The sequence below is a fragment of the Felis catus genome, chromosome B1 (assembly GCF_018350175.1).
Source record: "Felis catus isolate Fca126 chromosome B1, F.catus_Fca126_mat1.0, whole genome shotgun sequence".
Classification (NCBI taxonomy): domain Eukaryota; kingdom Metazoa; phylum Chordata; class Mammalia; order Carnivora; family Felidae; genus Felis; species Felis catus.
In genome coordinates this window covers 35,601,213-35,624,947 of record NC_058371.1, presented here as the reverse complement: position 1 = coordinate 35,624,947, position 23,735 = coordinate 35,601,213, and the positions used below count along the sequence as shown (strand labels likewise).

At 45.8% G+C, this 23,735-nt stretch overlaps 1 protein-coding gene across 3 annotated transcripts in view; it reads left to right on the top strand.

The window, feature by feature from the left end:
- SLC39A14 (solute carrier family 39 member 14) overlaps window positions 1-23,220 on the top strand; it is a 46,326-nt gene extending 23,106 nt beyond the window's left edge. Inside the window, exons 1-9 of one of the 3 annotated variants that reach the window (XM_045055404.1) lie at window positions 6,487-6,510; window positions 8,531-8,811; window positions 10,576-10,762; window positions 13,748-13,917; window positions 15,888-16,010; window positions 16,751-16,939; window positions 17,058-17,265; window positions 18,300-18,484; window positions 19,969-23,220. In XM_045055404.1, coding sequence (XP_044911339.1) covers window positions 8,545-8,811; window positions 10,576-10,762; window positions 13,748-13,917; window positions 15,888-16,010; window positions 16,751-16,939; window positions 17,058-17,265; window positions 18,300-18,484; window positions 19,969-20,115 — 1,476 coding nt within the window. In that variant the 5' untranslated portion in view covers window positions 6,487-6,510; window positions 8,531-8,544 and the 3' untranslated portion in view covers window positions 20,116-23,220. Of the gene's footprint in view, window positions 1-6,486; window positions 6,511-8,530; window positions 8,812-10,575; window positions 10,763-11,569; window positions 11,740-13,747; window positions 13,918-15,887; window positions 16,011-16,750; window positions 16,940-17,057; window positions 17,266-18,299; window positions 18,485-19,968 lie in introns of those variants that run through there. The other 2 variants (XM_023252507.2, XM_023252508.2) reach the window with 2 other exon arrangements.
- Window positions 23,221-23,735: the final 515 nt, after the last annotated feature.

Genomic DNA, 23,735 nt, shown 5'->3' with positions numbered 1-23,735 from the left:
AACTGAGCCAGACAGGTGCTCCTCATTGCTTTTTTCTTTTTTCTTTTTTTCTTTTGAGAGAGCGTGCAAGCAGGGGAGGGGCAGAGGGAGAGGGAGACACAGAATCCAAAACAGACTCCAGGCTCTGAGCTGTCAACACAGAGCCTGATGTGGGCTCAAACTCAAAGACTGTGAGATCATGACCTGAGCCGAAGTTGGATGCTTAACAGACTGAGCCACCCAGGCGCCCCAACTTTTTTTTTTTAAGAGGAAGAATGCAAGTGGAGGATAGGGGTAGAGAGAGAGGGAGAGAGAGAATCCTAAGCAGGCCTCACACTGTCAGCGAAGAGCCCGACATGGGGCTCGATCCTACGAACTGTGAAATCATGACCTGAGCCAAAATCAAGAGTTGGGCGCTCAATCAACTGAGCCACCCTCATTACATGTTTTAATCTGTCTTTTCCTTCTACATTCACTGTGGTTATTTCAGACCTTCTTTTGTCAGTATTTCTATTTTAAATTACTGGCAGAATTCTGTTCTCTGTTCATGATTATTTATTTATTGATTCTTTAGTGATGTTTTGTTCTTTTTTTTTTTTTAGTAAGCCTGCATCCCCTTTAATGTCACTTTGTTTTATAATTTCATCTTTAAAAAATTTTTTTTTTTTTTTAACATTTATGCCTTTTTTGAAAGACAGAGAGAGACAGTGTGAGCAGGGGACGGGCAAAGAGAGAGGGAGACACAGAATCCGAAGCAGGCTCCAGGCTCTGAGCTGTCAGCACAGAGCCTGATGCGGGGCTCGAACTCACAAACTGAGATCATGACCTGAGCCGAAGTCAGAGGCTTAACCGACTGAGCCACCCAGGCGCCCCTAATTTCACCTTTGAGCTCTGGTTTTATTGCATTAATGTTCTAATTAACTTATTCTGCAGTGTGAAGCAGTTGTGAATTGCTTTCTCTGGAGTTAATGTTTTACTTTGGGTCGACATCTTTGTCTTTTGCATGGTTCGCCTGCTATTCTCATCGTGTTCATGCTAGTGCTCTTGAGTTCTGTCGGCTCTAAAACGAGACTTTCTTCCCACTACATTGAGGCTGACTTGCCCCTCCACCACAACGACAGCAGGGTTGAGGGCCGGGTATTCATGTCCTGTTTTCTGTGGCCTGTAGCGAGTGGAGAGGAGCTGCGGTGGGGGAGCTGGATCTGCCCCAGATTCTGGGTTTTGGTAGCAGCCCCCATGGTGTGGGCGGCCACGTATCTAGGAGGTGCGTTCAGGTCTGTTGGAAGGGGAGGAATACTCACTGGGAATTGGATCACTTCCCCAGTTCAGTATGTGGCCTTGGGGCCCTGATTTCCCTCCAGGAGAGTCGCTCATTGTTCTTGTTCCAGTGTCACCTGTTTGTTTCCCAACAACTTTTCCCACTACTCCTTAATTGAAGAGAAAAAAGATTTGGCAGTTGTTTGCCTGCAGATTTGGGAGAGGTCAGTGAGAATTCTGGCTCCTCTGTCCTTGCTGTGGCTGTGAGGGCTGGGCCAGGCCTAGGAGAGAAGCCATGGATGGTGCCTCCTGCATTTTTTTTTTTTTAATTTTTTTTAACGTTTATTTATTTTTGAGACAGAGAGACAGAACATGAACGGGGGAGGGGCAGAGAGAGAGGGAGACACAGAATCCAAAGCAGGCTCCAGGTTCTGAGCCATCAGCCCAGAGCCGGACGCGGGGCTCGAACTCATGGACCGCGAGATCGTGACCTGAGCTGAAGTCAGACGCTTAACCGACTGAGCCACCCAGGCGCCCCCCCTCCTGCATTTCTTAACTTGCCTCTGGTTTTGAAGTTACTGATCAGATTATGTCCATCTCTGTGTTTGGTTGCTGTTGGTGTCTTTTTTTTTCTCTCTTTCTTTTTTTTTTTTTTTTCTCATTTTACTCAAAAAAAATTTCTTTTTTAAATTTTATTTATTTAAAAAACCATTTTTTTTTCAAAGTTTATTTATTTATTTATTTTTTAACGTTTATTTATTTTTGAGACAGGGAGAGACAGAGCATGAATGGGGGAGCGTCAGAGAGAGAGGGAGACACAGAATCTGAAACAGGCTCCAGGCTCCGAGCTGTCAGCACAGAGCCTGACACAGGGCTCGAACTCATGGACCGTGAGATCATGACCTGAGCCGAAGTTGGCTGCTTAACCGACTGAGCCACCCAGGCACCCCTCTTTTTTAAATTCTAGAGAAAAAGAGCATGCAAAGGGGTAGAGAGAGAATCTCAAGCAGACTCCACACTCAGCATGGTGCCCGACAATGGGGCTCCATCCCATGACCCTGGGATCGTGACTTGAGCCTAAATCAAGAATATGCTTAACTGACCGAGCTACCCAGGTGCTCCTTGGTACTCAAATATCAATCAATGATCAGGGGAAGGAAAATTGTGATGCCAGTTTCATTTCTCCATCTTAACTCAGAAGTCTTTATTTTCATATAATGTTTCAACATACTTTATATTAATACTCAAAACTCTGCATGTTTATTTTCCTCTTTCTGAACTAAGGAAACAGATCTAGTGAGCTCAGTGCATTGCTTGGAGTTGCTGCAAACTGGCCTTCTCATACCAGGTCCAGTGGTCCTTCTGTTGCCAAAGCTAGAAGTACACTTCTTTGGTACTTGGACCCACTAAGACTGAACGCTGGGGCGGGAGGGAGGATTTGATTCCTCAAGACCTCTCCCTCCTCTTCCCCTCCCCCTGGCTTTGTCTTTTGTCTGCAAGTTTCAGGGTTTTGCGCGTCTCCTGATGGAGGCTCAGGAATGTTGCCCCCTTGGGTCACCTGGACCCATCTGCAATAGTTAACCATTAGTGGGGAGTGTCTCCTGGGGAGACATTCCTACTGGGCTGACAGGTCACAGCCTTAGAATGGGGTGGGGGTAGAGACTGGAGAAAGACCAATCTATTTGAAGGTGTTCTACAGAAGTGAACTGTTGACCAGGAAAGAACCCTCGAGGGGCAGGGAATGGCCTTATAGCTAGTTGGGGCCTTGTAGCTAGTCACAGGCCTGAAGCCCTGAATGTGTACTGAAGTCATAGGTACCTTAGTGTCCTTGCTGTCTGTTCCCAAGAGGAACATAAGAGAACTAGACACCTCTTTTGACATCCTTTGGATTTTAGGTGGGGGAGAAAACAATTGAGGGGAAAACTTAAGGTGATTCATTAAGGCCAGGGGTTCTGGGGAGCCATCATTTCTATCACTATAGTTTCCCCTTCCCTCCACCCACACCTCCTCTTCCACCCCTTCAACCCCCATGGTCAGTGTCTTTCTGTCTTTCTTTTGTATAGACAATCAACCTTTTCTCAATTTTAAGTAAAGTGCTTTTTGTAAAAACCTAGTTGAGGCTGCCCTTCCTCTGATTGCTACCCTTCGACCTGCAGGTAAGACCTCAGCTTAAGAGTTCTAGCTTTATAATTTGTTGTGCTCCCACATAGCCCATGCCTTGAGGGGCACAGAATAGGCACAAGTAGGTGGGTTTACAGACAACATTGTTCACCCATTTCCTGTGGCTTACCAGTGGCCTTGGAAACAGTTGTTCCTTACCCATGTTTGTCTCTGGAGCATTCAGTCTTCGTGTTTCATTCCTCAACCCAGAAGGCTCCAAGAGTGAGTGAGAATGGTGGTCTCTTTGGCCAGCTGGTAGTCGGGGAAGGGAGTGGATGTTTGGAGGCCTGGCACTCCCAGGCCCGTTGGGTCCCAATGTCCAACCTCTGCACCAAGCGTCATAATCAGTCGCTGCTTTGACACTCTAGCTGGAAGTAAATGTTTTTGCTCCTAGTAAATGGGCATGGATAACCAGCAGCCTGTTAAGTACGATAGTTAAACTATGTCCACGGGACAGAAGTGCCATTTTTAGGATGAGATACTTCTGGATCCAGTGAAGGGATGGCAGGCAAGTGGAATCCTAATTCAGGAGCCTCCAAGATGGTGAGGAAACCTAAAGTTTCACAGAAGGTCTGAGAGCAAGCATCTGTTGCTGACTTTCTTTTAGGATTTTTATTTCCCCCTAGGAGGATTGGCTCTGGCGCCTTGGAGGCAGACCTAAAGGCACTAAAATAATTTACTTCTTTGAACCCAAGCCAGGTGAACAAAGGAGTGGAGAGACTCCAACTTGTCTTTAGTGGGAGGGCCTGGTCCTCTGAGCCAAGAGCACATTCGAGCCTTTGTCTCTTTCCAGCTTGTTTTCATGCCCTGCCCTGTTCACTCTTCTTACTACTCCTGGAAGGTGTCCTTGAGGGCAGCTGGCTTGGCTCCCTGGGACTGGGGGGAGTCCACCCAGGGGCCCGCCCATTTCCACAGCCTTAATAGACCCGGGCTTCCTCCCACAGCTGGGCCCATGTGGTGAGGACCCTTGCCTAGCTTCACCCTACAGCTGCATCAAGAGCTGTATGTGTTCTCTTCCTCTCTCCTTTTTTTCCTCCAGACAATCTTCTATAAACTCTTTTTCTCCCCTAAGAATAACTAGTAGCTAACGAAAAAAATCTCCATTGGAGCAGAAAGCTCCCCTTTTGTGTCTGCCAAAAGGCCAGGGTCACTTGAATTTGAAGTGTCTTTAGCAATGCCAAGATCCCTGGACCAGGACTTCTGAACTGCCCTCCTAGTTGTTTTTAGATTCTCGGGGGAGTGGGTCATGTCTTGAGTGTTGGGTCAGGCAGGAGGTTCTGCCTGTGCATTTCAGGAGGCTCTCCTGGCCACACCGAGGGGCCAAGGGGCCGCGGAGTTAACGGAGAACAGATACTCTTTGTAAATGCTTACTTTGACATGAATGCCCAGACAGGCAAAGCTTTTCAAGTTATGTGGGCTGTCTCCCACTTGAAGTGATTTTGTTTGTTTGTTCTGGATGTTTTGGAGTTGCTGCAGATAAATTTGAGAAATATAGCTGAAGTGGGGACCGTTGTTTTGTTGAAGTGATTGTACAGAAAGAAGGCACCCTGTAACACAGGCTAGCCTCTAACGTGTACCTGTGGGGTCCCTTGCACAGGTCTTCAGCGCATGTTATGCCTGGACTTGGGGTGCTTGTTGGGCTGATAGAAATTGGGAAGAGCTAGGGTGTCTGGCTGGCTCAGTCAGTAGCGCATGCGACTCTTGATCTCTGGGTTGTAAGGTCGAGCTCCACGTTGGATGCAGAGATTACTTAATTTACTTAAATAAGTAAACAAATAAAATTGGGAAGAGCTGCCTAGAGACCTGCAGGATTTTGCGGACCTCCTTGGGGACCCAGGGTGCGTATTTTATGTCTCCATACAGCGGTGAAGTGGTTCAGAGTACACTGACTTTCCCATCATTCAGACTGGCTTCAGTTCATGAAAAATTTAATCTACTTGACTTGTTGCCTATGGATCATGTTTCCTAATCTCTGAAACCAGGTTTCCTCATCTATTAGGTGAAGATAAGTATCCCAGCTTCTCTTCAAGGAATCCATAACTGTCACGGGCTTAGCGGCGTTGGTGCTGGTGCCACCAGCTGCTGACCTCATCATCTCTTTGCCCTCCTTTGCCAAATCCACGCGGCCCTCCTCTCCGTCGCTCTGATAGTACAACACATGCCTCAGATTATAGTGTGGCCAGGTAGAGGACGGTTTTCTTTGTACAGTGGATTTTAGCCATTTCAGCCTAAGATCCCACCTGCTGACTGTAACTTAACTTCTGGTTCTCAGTGTAGATTTGAGAGTTGTTAGTCTCAAAGTAACACTTTACTCCTATTTTGGCTGATGGCTAATCCATCTCTTTGTGTGACTCAAAGTACATTCCTTTGAAGAGGGATATTTTTCTGTCTCCAGATGCTGTGCATGCCCCATGTGTGGCAGCTAAAGCCTGGAATGTCCCGTTATATTTGTTGGGGAGACCTGTGGGATATGTGTGCTACAGGCCTGGAATAAAGTTAGCCATAGGGATATTCCCAGTAGTTCCATTAGCAGCTCAGTATCTGGGCTGGGAGGGAGTCAAAGTGGATTAATTATAATCAAATCACAACATTTGATTGAGTGCTTTTTGTATGTAGGTCAGGCACTTGGTGACTTGCTGTAGCTCATGTCATTAAATTTTCACAGTAACCCAGTGAGGTGCGTACCCATTTTATAGATGAGAAAACAGGTAGAGCCTAAGTAACTTGCCCAAGGTCACTAATCTGGCCAGCAGAAATTCAAGCCAGGTCTTTCTGACACAAAAGGCCAGGGTAAGCTGCATCACTCCTCTTTTTAAGTTTTATTTAAGTAATCTCTACACTCAATGTGGGCTCGAGCTCACAACCCCAAGATCAAGAGTCATACACACCACTGACTGGGCCAGCCAGGCACCCCTGCATCGCTACTGCGAGTGACTCTAGAATGTTTAAATATCTTGCCCAAGATCGCACGCTTTGTAAACAAGTGGCAGAACCAGGATGCAAACCAAACAAGCCTACTCTTAACCACTCTGCTCTAGCTCCTCTGTCACAAGCAAAGACCCTGTGGTGGAGTGATCCAGTGAGAAGAGTGCCAGGGCCCCGGGAGCCTGGGAGGTATGGAAACACCTGTAGTGATGGGGTTCCTGGGTCTGGATTAAATAGGAGGCTCATTTTCCCTACCTGGTATTTGTTTATTTCACTAATTAAATTATAACTATACTGAGGAAGTGATTAATGAAAGAAAATCATCAGCCCTGCTACTTTAGGCGTATGTTTCCCTGTTCCTTCTCACTTCCTACTTTTGTTACATAATTGTTCTGCTTGTTTGCTTTACATGAAACTCATGGTTTCGTTTTTATAGCTGCATACTATTCAATGAAATGGATATAATTTGCTTGATCATAATTTTCTGCCTACAGCCTTCGTAGTTTTGGATTGCTTCTATTAGTATAAATTCCAAAGGTAGACGTAATAATTCAAAGGATTGAAATGCTTTTATTATCATATAATTTTTCGAGTCTCATGATTTATATAGCCACCAGCCATATCTTACTCTGTTGTTTAACCTCACTAACATTCAGCTGTGCCTTTTGTAAATCTGTTTTGCTATTTTAATAAGCAGCAATATAACACTGTCCATCATTTAAACTTGTATTCTTTTTTTATTGAACTGTAGTTGACATACAATGTATTGGTTTTGGGTATGGAACATATTGACTCAATATGTATATGCGTTACACATTGCTCACCAAGGTAAGTGTAGTCACCATCTGTTACTATACCAATTTATTACAGAATTATTGACTATGTTCCTCAAGCTGTACTTTTCATCCCTGTGTCTTATTTATTTTATAGCTGGAAGTTTGTACCTCTTCATCCCTTTCACCTGTTTGCCCATCCCTCTACCCCCTTAAGTTTCTATTCTTAATTTTTTTTTTTTTCAACGTTTATTTATTTCTGGGACAGAGAGAGACAGAGCATGAACGGGCAAGGGGCAGAGAGAGAGGGAGACACAGAATCGGAAACAGGCTCCAGGCTCTGAGCCATCAGCCCAGAGCCTGACGCGGGGCTCGAACTCCCGGACCGAGAGATCGTGACCTGGCTGAAGTCGGACGCTTAACCGACTGCGCCACCCAGGCGCCCCTTAAGTTTCTATTCTTAACAAACGAGAGAATCTCAGTATTTCTTCATGTTCTCTAATTTAGGCAGTATAGGTAAACCTTTGTCATATTTGATGGTGTATTTATTCCCCTGGTCTATTTTTTCCCCCCTCTTTTAGTTGTAGGTTTTGTTTGTTTGTTTGTTGTTGAGAAAGAGAACAAGTTAGGGACAGGCAGAGGGGGACAGAGAGGATCCTAAGTGAGCTCAGTGCTGACAGCAGAGAGATCCATGCAAGGCTCGGACTCATGAACCTCGAGATCATGACCTGAGCCGAAGTTGCACTCTTAGCTAACTGAGCCACCCAGGCGCCCTGTTAGTTAGTTAGTTAGTTAGTTAGTTAGTTATAATTTAACTTTTTATTTTGGAGAAATTTCCAATGTACAAAAGTAGAATAGTATAGGGACTCCTGACTGGCTCAGTGGGTAGAGCATGCAACTCTTGATCTCAGGGTTGTGAGTTCAAGCCCCACATTGGGCATAGAGCCTACTTAAAAAAAAAAAAAAAAAAAAAAAAAAAAAAAAAAACTAGTATAATAAATTCCCATTCACCTAATTGAGCAGTTTCATGAGTTATTAACTCATGCCTGATGCCTGATTGTGTCTCATCTATGCTCCCAATGCAAATTACTCCCTCCTTTGTTATTTTGAAGCAAGTTCCAGGTAAGATATCCTTTAATCCACAATTATTTCTGAATCTCTAAAAGATAAAAACTTTTTAAGCATAATCAAGTAGTTTTTTACTGTGTATTTTTAAGTTTAGTCAAACCTGTTGAATTTGTCCTTTTATTATGTTTTTATTCCATGCTTTGAAGAGAAGTGTTTTTCTCAAAAGCTTGGTACAGGCATTAGGGAAGGGTAAAGAGTTAGAGGGGGAGGGAAGGCTGTCTGGAGTGAGGCTGCCATGTCTGGTGGGGAAGCCAGAGGAGAGGGTCGGTTTCTGGAGCCTCTCATTCACCTGCTTTTCCTTCTTACAGGCTTATTTGCCACCATGAAGCTGCTACACCCAGCCTTCCCTGACTGCTTCCTGCTGATCCTGCTCAGCTTATGGAGTGCTGCTGTTCCTGAAGCTCATGCTATGTCCACGGGGACACCAGCCATCAGTGCAGCCTCTTTCCTACAGGACCTCCTGCATCGATATGGGGAGGGGAACAGCCTTACCCTGCAAGAGCTGAAGGCCCTGCTCAACCACCTGGATGTGGGAGTGGGCCGGGACAATGTCACCCAGCCTTTGCAGGGACAGAGGAACCTCTCGACGGTAAGGCTCCCAGTGTTGCTGAACACTGTCTGCCCTCCTAGGGTCACAGTCTGGTTAGGCATGGGGAGCCCAAGCAGCTTGGAGCAGGTAAGCCTTGATGGCAGAGCAGAGGGGCCAACTCTTCTTCCTCCCGTTGTCTGGGTCAGTGAGTCTGAGTCCCCAGCAGCACCTCCTGCCCTCCCAAATGGCTGTTTTGAAGCCCTTAACGGAGGGAGCTGTCAGTGGGGGTTCTCGGCCTTCCACACATTTCCTTGCAGCTGCACTGGGATCACCTGGAACCGCTGGCAAACCGGAGCTCCCTGACAGCTAGCATTTCTCATAGGGCTTACAGTTTACAAGGCCCTTTGCCTGCAGTCCCAGGTGAACTTCACACTACCTCAGGTGCAGGTGGAAAGTCTTCATTGTTTAGAAAGCAATACTGAGGGTCTCGCGGTGACTCCTGGAGAGCTCAGGACTGGGACCCAGGTTCTTTGTTCTTTCTTCCATGTCATCTTTGCTAATCCTAGTCTGAGGCTATTTGTGGCAGCCAAATGTAAGTCAGCCAGCAGTGTCTTTATATATCTGCTTTGTTCCCTGTGCTGAGGACTGTGAGAAAGAGAAAAATGAGTCATGTTGAAGAGTTTGCTGTCACGATGGGGAGCTTAACCAACTGAGAACAGAGTCATCTGATAATAACATGAAGTGTTAAATTCTGTGGGCTGGATAGTCTTCATAGAGTTGAGAAATGAGACAGGGAGGGGAGTGTATGCTAGAGGAATCGAGGGAGGTTCGTGGGTTAGGCATCTGGGGGCTTCAGCCTGAAGGAGAACAGTTTGGAGAGGCCACGTAGCCAGGGGGCCAGGCAGCCTGGATGCAGAACCACAGGCACGCAGTAATGTCTGAGCTGGGGAGAAGGCTGCCCTGACAGGCTCTTGCAGACTGACCCCAGAGGGCCCCTTGGCACGGCAGCAGTAGCTTGGGGTCACCAGAGTCCAGCCCTCAGCTTTGTAGGCCCAGAAGCTCTCACTGGTCACCACACCCAGAGGGCTGTTAAGACGGCTCCATGTAAAACCACCTCAGATAAAGACTGATGTGTAAGTATATAAAGTATAATTAGAAGTAAAACTGCAGTGTTTCACAGGAACGGTATGTGAGAGTACTAACCTAACACCTCCCAAGGGGACTGAGCGTTCATGTCCTCTGGCCAGCCCGTACTTGCTCCAGCGTACACTGCATCTTTAGATTTTCCTTCCTTCCTCCACTAATCTCTGTCAACACATTCTTCAGACTGGGGACACGATGTATAGGGTCTTGGGGACTGATGTTCTTCTTTAGATGCCAGTGCTCAATAACAGCTCTGGACAAGTATCTGGAATCTGCATTTTAATATAACAGCTCCTCAGGCTATTGTGATGTGCAGCCAGATTTGGTATCTGAATGAAGCTGTTTCTTCAGGTATGCAAATAGATCATGTTTTCCACAAACCACACCCTGGTCACAAAGATTGGAATTCAGTTGTTCCCAGACCTTCTGGGCAGCCCTGTATGAATGGGTGTGTGTAAAGTGTGTGACTTTCACTGCATGGCTGATCTCTGAGATTACCTATCAGTTTTTCAAGTTTAGGAACTACCTTGCTCTCGTTCCTAGAGATTAGTCTACAGATTCCCCAAGATCAGGAAGGGTTCCATCTTCATTTTCTCCTCGTGGAAGGCTGTCGGTTGCTATAAGGGGTGAGGTGTGACTTTGGGTTCTGAGAGGCTTCCTGCCTCTCCCACTTTGTCTCAGTGTTTTAGTTCTGGAGACCTCTTTGCTGCCCACAACTTCAGCAACCAGTCACGGATTGGAAGGAGAGAGTTCCAGGAGTTCTGCCCTACCATCCTCCAGCAGCTGGATTCCCGAGCCTGCTCCTCTGAGAACCAGGAGAACGAGGAGGATGAGCAGACAGAAGAGGGGAAGCCAAGCGCAATTGAAGGTGAGCTGAGACAGGAAGGCAGGGGCCTGGGGCCGTGCTCATGTCACGTGGATCCCTGGGCTGATAGAAGGTGCCACTCACGGAAGGTCTCACAAGTGACCAGCTCATCACCACTAGGGGAGTGAATCAGAGTAATGATTACACTGATACCTTCTGCATTCCCAAGACTGCTCCAGCATGTTGTCAGACCGGCTGCTCAATGTTCAGTGTTGGGCTTTTGGACCAGCCTGGTGGGGTTTTTTTGGCTATTTTTTCATTTTTGTTTTTATTAAACTACAAGGGACTAATGGCCTTGGGTTTTTTTTGTTTGTTTGTTTTTGTTTTGTTTTGTTTTCAGTTTAGCTGCCCCCAGCCCACTTTATCCTTTCTCCCACCCTGCCCAGTACCTCTGCTCCAGCCACAGTGGACTCACCATGGTCTGTGAGTATCTGTGACTCCTGCGGGCCTGGGTTGCCCTTCTGAAATCCTGTCGCACTGATGTGCGCTGCCCACCCCTTGGTACCTAGCATATGCTGCCTTTGTTGTTTCCTGCTATCATCATTTCACTCCTATGGTTTTTTGGACTTTACTGTTTTCACTTGCTTCTCCATCTAAAAGGTAAGCTTCTTTGGATAGCGATTTTGCTGGGTTGTTTTCAGACTTCTCCACAGCACCCAGCAAGAGATGGACTCAACCGTTAATGTACTGACGGGTTGGTGCTCTCTGTCTGCCCAGATGGTAGCTGAATTGAGAATGGGCCACCCCAGGCAGCAAGAGCACCCCCACCCTCAGTAATGGAGGCCCTCGTCTGTTCTTGTTCCTCCACAGTGTGGGGCTTTGGCTTCCTCAGTGTTTCACTGATTAACCTGGCCTCTCTGCTGGGAGTCCTCGTCCTGCCGTGCACGGAGAAAGCATTTTTCAGCCGTGTGCTCACTTACTTCATCGCCCTGTCCATTGGAACGCTGCTCTCTAACGCGCTCTTCCAGCTCATCCCAGAGGTGCAGTAGAACAGAAACTTGCGCGTCCTCTTTCCCTGGGGGTCCTGCAGCTGAGCCCCTACCTAATGGCCCTGCCCCCACCATGTGTTCCGAGGCTCCTGACAACTGCCACCTGGAACATTCACTTCTCCCTCATATCAGGGAACACAAATGACTTCTGACTCTGGATCTCAAGGGACTTCTCTCCCTCCTGGGGCACCCAGGTTGGCCTGTGTCCTCTTCAGGTGATGTCAGATGCAAGGCTCTCCGCATGTGCCCTCGCTGTTGGAGATCTCTCAGCCTCCCTTTCCCAGTCCCTGCCTCTCCACTGCCCCGTTTGCAGGGCTCAGGAGGAACACTGCAGCTGGTGGTCACTGTCCAAGTCCTGGTACTCTGTACGTGCTTTAAGTAGACGCCCTGACAGTGTTCAGGTGTGGCCACCAAGGGATCACCCATCTGGAATGAGGTGGAAGGAAAAGAGGTTACCAACTGGTCAATAGAATTGGCCTAAAAAGTGAGGGATCCTTCCGCCCCACCCCAAGTAGGCCATAATTCGTAGCATAGAGAGCCAAATAGAACAAAAACTATTTAACGAAAACAAATTAAAATTCCAAGATAAATGAAAGGGGCACTCAGGCCTTCATACCTTGCATCTTGACTTTTTCCTGGGATTGGACTGACTTCCTGGTGCCCTTACTTGACTGTTTGAAATATTTGTTAATTTTGCTTTTTAATTGTGACCACTGAGGAGCTAAAAAAAAAAAAAAAAAAAGACCCAAGTTGATAGTCTGCCCACTCTGTCAGCTCAGGCAGGGCTGTGCACATGCAGTAGGGGTGATTGTGTGGGGACCCCCTTGGGGATTGGTGGCAGCTGCCTTTCATAAAGAGCCCATGTCACTGGTTGCCCAGCCTTTGCCAATCAAAAGACTCTCACCAGAATAGATGCCAGACGCAAAGCCCAGGCCTTGCCTGTTCCTTCTAAGTGAGAGAAGAAATCTGATTTAAGAGTAACTATCTCCATGTTATCTCAAAACTCCACATGAATCTAACAAGTGCTTCCAGGGGAGACCTCATCTTGGGCTTTTATTTATTTTTTTTTTTCAGCTCCAGAAACTGAATTTATTAATTTTTTAAAGATTCAAAATGAAATGCCTTGTTGCTTATTAAATGGAAAACAATAATTGTACATGCTCCGCCCCTGGGGCTCCCAGGGGAGTGCCTCATCCTGGCTCAGTTTTGTCCTACCTGGAGTGTGTGACACTGGGAAATGATAGAGGAGATCTTTTTTTGTGACAAGGTGATCTTGGAACTCTGTCCTCCATGCTGGAGTTCTCTCGGAGCAAATGGAAACAAACTTGAGACAAACAAACCTGAGAAGTTAAGAAACTAAGTTACACGGGCATTGGGTTTTACTGGTTCTCCATCCATCTGCCCTGCACGTCTGACTTGGTCTGGTTTTGCAAGATAAAACAAAGTCCAGGTGGAAGTGCGTGTGCCTATATGGTATAAGCCAGATGTGAAAAGCAAACATGGCAGCCAGCACAATGAGCTCTCTTTGTCTCCTTGATCTTGTTTCCTACTGAAGAGAGCCCTCTGAGTCCAAAGTCTGCCATGGGCAGCCTGTGGATAGGCCTGAGCACACCTCAGCTGTGTGAGGAGGCAGTGCCCCGCCCTGCAGCCACACCAGCTGGCAGGTGCACCTCCAGGTGTCACTTGGGCCACCAAAGGCAGCAGCTGGGGTGGGAGCCACGGGTTCCAAGGCCACCTTGAATTCCTCTTCATTTCTTCTGAACTGATTGAAGGAAATTTCATCAGACTTGAATCACTAACAGATTTTCTGTTTCTCTCTCCCTCCCTACTTGTCTCTCTGATTTTTCCTTTTTTGTTTCCTTGTTAATATCCACCAAAACCTTCCTCGTTGCCTCCCCGTCCTTTCCACCCCATGTTTCCCCTAAATGGTGGTCGCTGTGAAATGGGACGTTTGCCCTTCTCCCTGTCCTGGGTGGGGCTGGCTCTCCCCCAACGGCAGTGTGGGGATACGGTCTCCTCTGTGTGACCGTCATCTCCCTCTGCTCCCTCATGGGGGCCAGCGTGGTGCCCTTCATGAAGAAGACTTTTTACAAGAGGCTGCTGCTCTACTTCATAGCTCTGGCGATTGGAACCCTCTACTCCAACGCCCTCTTCCAGCTCATCCCCGAGGTATGGCAAGCCAGGGCTTTCTCACACAGGAGCATGCCAATCTCTGGGGGGGACTGTGGGGCATAGCAGAAGCACCCTCCACTTCTACACAAGGCATAGGAAGGAGGTCCCTTCCTTGTGGAAAGTGAAGTTGAGACCGACTCATGAGTTAGGAGGCAGCATAGCATAGGTTTGGGAGCTGGGTAGGAATCCCAGCTCTACCCTTCTACAAGTTCTGTGACCTTGGGCAAGTCATTGAACTTCTCTGTGCTTCTGTTTCCTCATATGCAAAATGGGGGAAATGATAGGACTGATCCCACATTGGCATTGTGAGGGCTACATGAGTTAGTATTTGTAAAGTGCCTGGTGCCTGGTTCATGCTCTCTGACTGCTGGGTGAAAAGATGTAGTGCAGTTAGATCACTTGATGGCTCCCGATTTGAGGCTGCAGGCACACACACAGAAAAACCGACAGAATCCCTAGATCTCAATAAAACGATCCGTTCTCCGCAGTAGGTTGTTTTGGGACAAAGGTAATCTAAATAAAATGGCCTGGTTTCACATACATTGATGGCACCTTTGCCAAGGTTAGTGGGAAAATCTCCACAGAACAGGAGGAGCTTAGTCTTTGTAATGTTTGGCAGGCAGCCTTGGAGAAGCTTCATCTGATTTGGTGTAATCTCTGCAGTAGACCTGCTAATGAGTATATGCAGGAGGTGTCTCCTTGTAGGTGGTCTGACAGGCCTGGGCCGAGCCAGAGTTGAAGTACAGAGACGATGCCACATTCTGATAGTACCTTATGTTTTCCATGATGTGGGTTTGTGTTTTCCTAGTTGACTTCTTAGATCAGCTGATGTCTAGAGAAGTAGGGTTTTACCCATTTAATAGAGAACAAGAAAACGTATCCTAGAGGCCAGGTGTTAGAACTGCTAAAGCCATGCTTTTGTACTCTGCCATTCTTCATGGCTTCCTGCAGAGAACTGTCAATGGACAGTTTTCACTCCACTCTTCCTTAAGATGATTTGCCTCTCCTGGAAATTGGGCCTGTGTGTGTTGTTTCTTGACATACTAGAACTTGACCTTTATGTCTCTTAGAAAACTACACAAGCGAGTAGAGATGGATTTTGTCCCTTTAAAACAGAAAGGAGAAACATCTTTTAAGCAGCCCAGCGTTCCTGGTACTTATGGTCACTTTTATCTTTGACCTATTCATGAGAAGGCTGGTTTATTTGAGAGGCTTGCTTCCTGTCAGAAAATGGAGGGAGCAAGTCACCGGGCAGTTACCCAAGGCCCCACCACAAGTCAGGAATATCACTGAGAATGGGATTCTCCTGATTCCTACTCCAGTGGTTTTCCCAATGGATTCTTCTTTGCCCCCCTTGATAAGTGAAGTTTCCAGAAATAACCCAAAACAAAAACCCCAAAATTGACATGTGCAGTGACACAGTCTGCTTTTTTGGCTTTGTGGTCACTGGAAGGTCTGCGGTCAGGAAGATGCCACAATTCTTACTATTTAACTGGGGAATGGATTTCCCATTTTAGAAAGTATAATTACACCATCTCTCTTTGTGTTTACAGGCAGATCAGCTGGGAACATTAGATAAGGAATGGAAATAAACATAAGTGTCTCCTTAAGTATGGAATTTGCAGGCAGGTTCTGCCCTTGTAGCAAAGGAAAAATGAAGACAGAGTCCTTATTAAAAGTAGAAAACCATATCCAAGGCTGTTCTTGGGAGTATAATTCTAAAGGGGACTGATCTTTTGCATCAGAAAATGAGCTAGAGAGAACCTAACAGGCCCTGGTGATATGGCATGAAGGAAAGTCAAGGGCTCGATTTTGCTGGAAGGGCAGGAAGGGGTAAGGCGGCAGAGCTATCACAATGAGTGCGTCTCTTTCCTTTCCTAGAATCAAGGAAGTGGTTAAGAGATGAGAGGGGACCCGTGGAGATTTTTTTATTTTCTTAAACTCATTTTGTTTTCCTGGGTCCACAGGCTTTTGGTTTCAACCCTCTGGAAGATTATTATGTCTCCAAGTCTGCGGTGGTGTTTGGGGGCTTTTATCTTTTCTTTTTCACAGAGAAGATCTTGAAGATGCTTCTTAAACAGAAAAATGAGGTGAGGCCTAATTGTTAGTAAAGGGAAAAGTGCTTGTAGGGAAAGCATCCATCTGAGAAATGTCTGTATGTCTTGGTAGTGGTGTCACCAATGCAGTGAGCTTACCTGCTGTCCCCCCTCTTCCCCCAAGAGTGGATTATAACCGACAGATTTCAGGAATAGATCTCCCATCTCCCCTCACAAGGATATTAGCAAAGGCTGAGGACAGACCAGAAGGCCGATCTGGCCCTGTGTGCCTTTTGCTAGGCAGTGGTGTATCCCCTCATTTTATTCTAGATTATTTTTTTAATATACCTTTTGTACTTTAGGAGGTGAAGGAGGGGCTTGGTACATAGTCATTACATAGGAAGTACCACCGCAGAGAACAGAGGAATGATTGTTGCGGTATAGTTCCAAAAAGGTATCTTTGGGTGCCTGGCACACAGTGATCAGTTGCCGAATGGAATAACATTATCCAGTGCAGCGGAGGAGCTCTAAACCTCACTAGCAATACCACCTCGTTGGACCAAGTGATGGCCATGAGGTCACTGTTTTGATTTCTGTCCTACACTAAGCCCTTATATTCACCTTAGTTCAGCTTTCTATAACAGCTTTCCCTTGGTTTCTGTGTGCATTGCCTGCTTATGTTTTCTCTGATGGTGGGAATGAGGTCTTCCCAGTGCTGGGAGCACCTACCAGTGCTCAAGAAGCTTTGTGGTTTTGGTGAGTGTCATGCTGACCCTTCCCCATGGTTCCTCCAGCATCATCATGGACATAGCCATTATGCCTCTGAGACGCTTCCTTCCAAGAAGGACCAGGAGGAGGGGGTGACCGAGAAGCTGCAGAACGGGGATCTGGACCATATGATTCCTCAGCACTGCAGCAGTGAGCTGGATGGGAAGGCCCCCATGATGGACGAGAAGGTCATCGTGGGCTCACTCTCTGTCCAGGTCAGTGGGCCATCTGCTGTTGGCCTTTAACCAGTAATGGCCTTGATGATTCGGGCCTACCTTGAAGGTCCATCATTCATTCTTTGACCTGGGGCCGTGGGGATGGGCTTTATTGTAGGACCTGCAGGCTTCCCAGAGTGCCTGTTACTGGCTGAAAGGTGTCCGCTACTCTGATATTGGCACTCTGGCCTGGATGATCACCCTGAGTGACGGCCTCCACAATTTCATCGATGGCCTGGCTATTGGTGCCTCCTTCACCGTGTCTGTTTTCCAAGGCATCAGTACCTCGGTAGCCATCCTGTGCGAGGAGTTCCCACATGAGCTAGGTGAGTGTGCCTGCACTGATGGCGTCCCCTGCAGCACCCTTCATGTGTCCCACTGCCCCCGCCCCCAACTTCAGAATGCTTGTTGTAACTGCTTAACACATTCTCTGTGGTAAAATCTAACCACCAATTCTTACCAGTTGAATTCATAATTGAAAATTGATCATTGAAAATGATGAAGATTTTTATTGGGATGTTTGTTTCCCTTCCCAGTCCATATCCTGTGCTATTTCCTCACCTCTATAATGGGGTTAATAATAATACTTACCTCATAGATTTTTCATTTATTTTTGAGAGAGACAGAGCGTGAGCGAAGAAGGGACAGAGAGAGAGACACAGAATTCAAAGCAGGCTCCAGGCTCTGAGCTGTAAGCACAGAGCCTGACATGGGGCTTGAACTCATGAACCATGAGATCATGACCTGAGCCGAAGAGGGGCGCTTAACTGACTGAGCCACCCAGGCACCCCTATTAGTCTTCCAGAGGCTGAGATGTCTGTTAGAGGTCTGGTGGGTGGAAGAAGTAGATGAACCTGGAGTTAGGGGGTTAGTTTTAGCAGAGCAAGAGTATAAAAGACCTAGACTTTGGAGGCTCAGGGACTCAAGGTCAAGTTTTACCTTTGCCAATTTACTGGCTTGTCACGTTGGGCAAATTACTTAACTTCTCTCAGTCTCCATTTTGTTTCCTAAAAACATCATTCAGTATAGTTGTGAGGAAAAAACTTCTACTTCACCATCAAACAAAAGAGCAATTGCTAGCAACTGCTAGTTGGTTGGCTATGTTGAAAATCCTGTGCATTATTTTCAGCCTCTAGGCTGAAAGTATGTGGCTAAGTTTTGCAAATGGAGACTACTCCTAGATGTGAAGAGGTGAAGAGGAGGGGTGCCTTAGACTTGTCCCTGCACTCTCAGGTCTGAGGCTGTCTTGATTTTCACCCACATGTTATGTATAGTTCAAGCAGTCTGTCCTCACTGTGCTCTCTGTCTGTGACCTGGTGTAACTCTTCCACACCCGTTCCCTCTTGTTATCCCGCCTTAGGTGACTTTGTCATCCTGCTGAATGCTGGGATGAGTATCCAGCAGGCTCTCTTCTTCAACTTCCTTTCTGCCTGCTGCTGTTACGTGGGTCTGGCCTTTGGCATCCTGGCTGGCAGCCACTTCTCTGCCAACTGGATCTTTGCACTGGCTGGAGGAATGTTTTTGTATATTGCTCTGGCTGATATGGTAAGTCTTCCATAGTTTATGCCATGTAGGCAGAATTGCACTACGTTATTCTTTGGAGGGGAGGCAGCTAAGAGGACATGAGTTAGTTTGTTCATAATAGCTTATTGAGGAATCATTCATATACCACACAGGTCACCTATTTAAGGCATATAGTTCAATGCTTTTTAAGAGGACATTAGATTTTATTTGTTTTTTTAAGTGAAGCAAGTATTTTATTTAAATCAGTTGTCACATCACATTTTATCCAGATGAATATAACATTGTCCTTAAAAGAGTGGGCACACATATGGCACAGACATAATACGGTATCTATCAAAATACCATTTGTAAAGAACCTGACTTACCTCATGCTGTGTATAAATGTGGTCCAGCATATAAGAGTAGAATAAAAACTTAAAATAGTCCGTTATTTTCTTGATAAGATGAAGAACATTTCATTACTTTGCCTCAGGATTGAAGCACACTCATTTGGAGGACATTAGCTTTTAAAGGACAAAAAAACTTACCCCAGCATATGTTATTAAAGAAGATGCTTGAACCCAACTCAACACTTCTTAATGAGTGTTGCCAGTGTCAGCGGTGCCTGAAAGCATGCATTATAACGGTACCTGCTAATGTTTGGTGTAGCCCCTTTAAGTGGCTTTGAGTTGGCTAATGAAATACCTGATTGGTATTTCACTATTCATTATATTTTGCATAACGAGGTTGACTTCTTGTTTGTTGGCATGACCTGTTCTTTGAGGTCATATTTTGCATGAATTATTTTCCATGTCCCTCGAAAATAATACTTTTGTTGCAGTGATAAGAGTGCTGACCACCATGACCCATTCTCACTCCCTGGAAGCATTTTAGATTCTCTCCTCTCTTGTGGGGAGCTCCCCACCCCCCCCCACCCCCCCACGGTTAAGACATTTTTCTGGATTGCTTGAATGTCCGCTCTCTGTCCCCTGCCTTACTGGCCAGCAGCGGGGCCCTTGAGTCCTAGGAGTGTTACAGCCCCAAGCTCTGGTTCCTTCCACAGTTGCTCAATTTCCCAAAGAGGTGGCAGCAGCATTTTGGTAACAAAAAGACCTTCTCAAATGTTTTTAAAGTCCGCAGCAAAAAAATTTATTTTTATCAAAGCAGTAATTTTTTAGCCAGCATCTAAACCTTTACAGGGCTACATGCACGTATAATACTGTTTTACCTCAATAGTTGAAAAGTAGTGGTAGCCACCGTGGGCAAACGCTGTGAAGGCTATTGCTGCTAATAGTCATATATCTTAACTACATAGTCTCTATATAATAATTGTATATTATATAATGGTAGATAACATATGTTAAGTTATAATCATATGGCAATTTGTTGTGTTAATGTTCTAACAAATATTTTTAGGATACGTCTCATAACGATGATTCGGTATACTATCTCTCTCTTGCTGAGTCGTCCTGGACGTACCAGGTTGAGAAAAACTGCAGCTCTCTTGTTTTTCTCCTCTTTCTCAGTTCCCTGAGATGAATGAGGTCTGCCAGGAGGATGAAAGAAATGGCAGCATCTTGATCCCCTTTGTCATCCAGAACCTGGGCCTCCTGACTGGTTTCACCATCATGCTGGTCCTCACTATGTATTCAGGGCAGATCCAGATTGGGTAGGGCCCTGCCAGGAGCCTCTGGGATTGGAAGTTGTCCCTTGGCTGCCCAATCCCTGGCCCAAGGACTCGGCAACCACGACGCACCTCAGAAGAGGCAATTGTATTAAAAACTGTGACACGGACTGTATTCTCGCATTCAGATGTCAGCTGTTTTTAAACATGCTCAATCCTAGGAATAAGCTGCCCTGGTAACCAGTCTCTAGATAGTGCCTCTCTGCCTTTCCTCCCCCTTTCTCAGAGTGACCCTGGAACCTGAATGCAGCTTACTTAGCAGACAAGCCTAACTTTTTTCCCTGGTTACCCTGGCCTCTTTCTCTTTGAACCAGCACTGAGAAATTTTTTAATCCTTGCCCTACAATGCAAAAATATAGCCAGTGCTCATGACTTGGTTAGAAATACCAGGAGGTGAATCTGTAGTTTAAGGGCCTGTGAATCTAAATGTGTGTCCTAGACCTCAAGATGACCCATTTTGGAATAAATTCACCTGTTTTTACAGAAAAGGTACAGGAGACAAGAATCCCTCCTATTTTTTCAAGGTCTGTTCAGTTGCCTGTTTTCTCAAAAAGACCTGAAAGTTAGAACACATGTGTAGGGCAAGAGGAGGCAAGGATCATCCCGAAGTTGAGTGGGGGGGGGGGGGGGGGGGGGCGGGACGAGGAGAACTGACAGTGTGTGTCCTGTTGTGGCAGTCACTTGTTCCCACTGGGCTGCGATGTTGATTTTGTGGCTGCAGCTGGCGCTTCACGGCTGTATGGGTGAGCTAGGGCTCGCTGCTGGTGAGCTGCTGTGTGGGTTCTGTTGCCTGGACGTCCCCTTCTTTCACAATGACACTGACAGAATGGAAGGTGGAGAATGGAGACCTGCAAGAAATCCATTGGTTTCATTGTCATTTCCACCTCCCCTTCCCCTCTCCCATCTTCTGAGCAACTTTACCCTAGAAGCACATTTGGAGCACATTTACAATCTTGTATTAGAGGGGAGACTGCACAAATGTCCCTCCCCCAGTCAACACTTCCGCTGCAAAGTGGCAAGTTTACTTGTGCACTTATGGAGTGCAGCTTATGGGCTTCTTAGACAGAGGTGATCAGCAATGGAATCGGTGTGGGCACAATTTAGGATCTGCTAATTACATAAATAAAAGTATGAGCAATAGAATTCTGAGATGGAAGGTCCAGAACTTGGGTGGGGCACTGCAGATGCTTGCAGAATAGGGGCTTCCTGATGACGCTGAGAGTGCGTGTTAGCGGCATGGCCTGGGTTCCCCTTCCTTCCTCACCCCGAACAAGAAAGGGCGGGTCCTGTACCGAACTGAATATTAATTGCTCTAACCCTCTTCAGAAGATGGATTTTTAGACTTGTCCGAGAGACTGTAGGCCAGCCTCAGGCACTGTGGAGCCCTCTCCTCAGAACTCTGGCTTCAAGGGGAGCTCATCTCCAGGTTCACTAGGTGAATTGATTTATTATTATCATATTGATAATGTGAGATTCTTTAGCCACTTTGGGGAGCCAGTCTCTCCAGAAGCCTTTCTTAGTGGTGCCCACAGCTGCAGCCCAGGGGCTGTGTTCACTGACTGATTTGTGTGCATGACTGACGAGTGCTGGTCGTGGCCAACACCTGTGAGTTTTTCTGTTCTTACACAGGAAGACTTTCCACTATACAGTAATTAAAAGCAGCATCTATTTTGTTTTTTTTTTTTTCTTCTTGGGAAATGGCCCTCAAACCAGGAATAGTCTTGAAAAAGAGTATGCGTGGGAAAATTGCTGGTGATGCTTTATAAGTTTGTCTCCTTCTCTTGCTGTTGACTTTGATAGATTTGAGAATGGGCTGAAGAAGAAGAAGGAAAACTTGAGTTCTCAAGATTCTAGAGTAAATATCAGGACTGACTCCTGATAGGATTAATGGTCCAATTTTACCAAAGAACCAATTCCTTGAATGTTGGAATCTAACTTTTATATTTTTATGATTGTTGTTACTGTTTTAAAACGGTTCTTTGTCTTCTGTTTTATTTTCCTCAGTGTCTGACATTGCTTTCAGGAGCTAGTAGCGAATAACACTCAAACTTTAAGACTTTACAAGATTTTTCTTTCCCTAATCCACATTGATAGATGAAATGTATAATTTTAGCATTCCCTGTAGATCTGCCATTCCTAACAAATACCATTATTCTTGGAGTAAAATACTAAGTTAGAGTTAGTGGGTTTCTAGTTTTAGGAGAAGAGCTTGAAAATGTAATCTTTAACAAATTAAAAAATAAAATATGAAGTAGTAGGGTGCTTTCCCTTTTCGTGCACATCCATATTAACTTAAGAACTTTCCTTTTATAGACCGCTGCCTCAAAGGGAAATTCTCTTTAAACTGTAGTTGGCCCAGAGGCCAGTGCTGGCTGGAACTCAGGGGTGGAGGCGCTCGGATAGTACAAGCTAGTACAAGCGAGCAAATGTTGCCATTGGCAGCAGAGTTGCCTCAGGCGTAGAAGTTTGTGGCGATTCCTTTTTGACTTTTAAGTGTTAGATTTGCTGTTTTAAGCATTTGTACATATTAGAAGTCTGAGGAGTAGCAAGTTGTGAGGTCTTGTTTGCCCCCGGCATTGTCCTCTTTAGCGTCTTTCCCCAGATGACCAGCTCCTAACATCAGCAAGGAAGCACATGTCCCATGCGGGAGCAGTGACCCAGGAGCAGGGTTGTGCTGCTTCTTAACTCTTGCCCTGGAGTGCGGGTTGCCTTCTGTCCTTGCCCCCTGAGGTGTTCAGTGTCTTTTGTGTCTAGTGTCAGCTTGGGGCTTTCCCTCGTTTGGTCCTTCACCCTGGGTTTAAAAGAGAATGCATCTCTGTTTGGGTATCCTAAGACTTGTTTTTGGTAAGTCCTCTTCCAAAGAGATGGTAGTATTGTGGAAATCTGCTTAAAAGACTAAAAGCTGTCTGATTTTTGCAAAAGAGAGGTGAGGTTTTTATTCATATTTCCTTTTACAGTTCTGCAGTTCCATCACAGTATTTTTTTAAATAACTCAGGTGTTATGAGATAAATTAGAAAAGAAAATAACTTATGTGGACTGTAAATGTTTTATTTGTAAGATTCTATAAATAAAGCTATATTCTATACTGCTGAATCCCAAGTGTGATTTTTTAAAGGAATGTGGGTGTAATGGAGGCTGAGGGACACAAGGTGGCGATGGTGTCTCACTGATTTCTAAAGCTTTGTTTTACTGCCCCGCCTTACATTTGGAGGGGAGATTTTAGGAGGAACCTTAGGTATAACCTGCTCACTTTAAAATGATTTAGGCGGGGTACCTGGCTGGCTCAGTCGATAGAGTATGCAACTCTTGATCTGGGGTTGTAGGTCTGAGCCCCATGTTGGATGTAGAGATTACTTATAATCTTAAAAAATAATTTTTAATTTATGTTCTATGGAGCCTATGACTTGACTGCTGTTGCATGATAGAAGAACTGTTGTGTTTCCTAAGAAGAACTTTCTGTCAATGCTGTTTCCCCATGTGTAATTCTACGATTTGAAACTCATAGAGTATGCTTGGTTCATTTAGACCACACCTCCTGTATGTCTTAACAGGGAAAAATCCTGTCATGGGACCTAAAAGTTTAAACCTGTTCTCCAGTTTAGTCATAG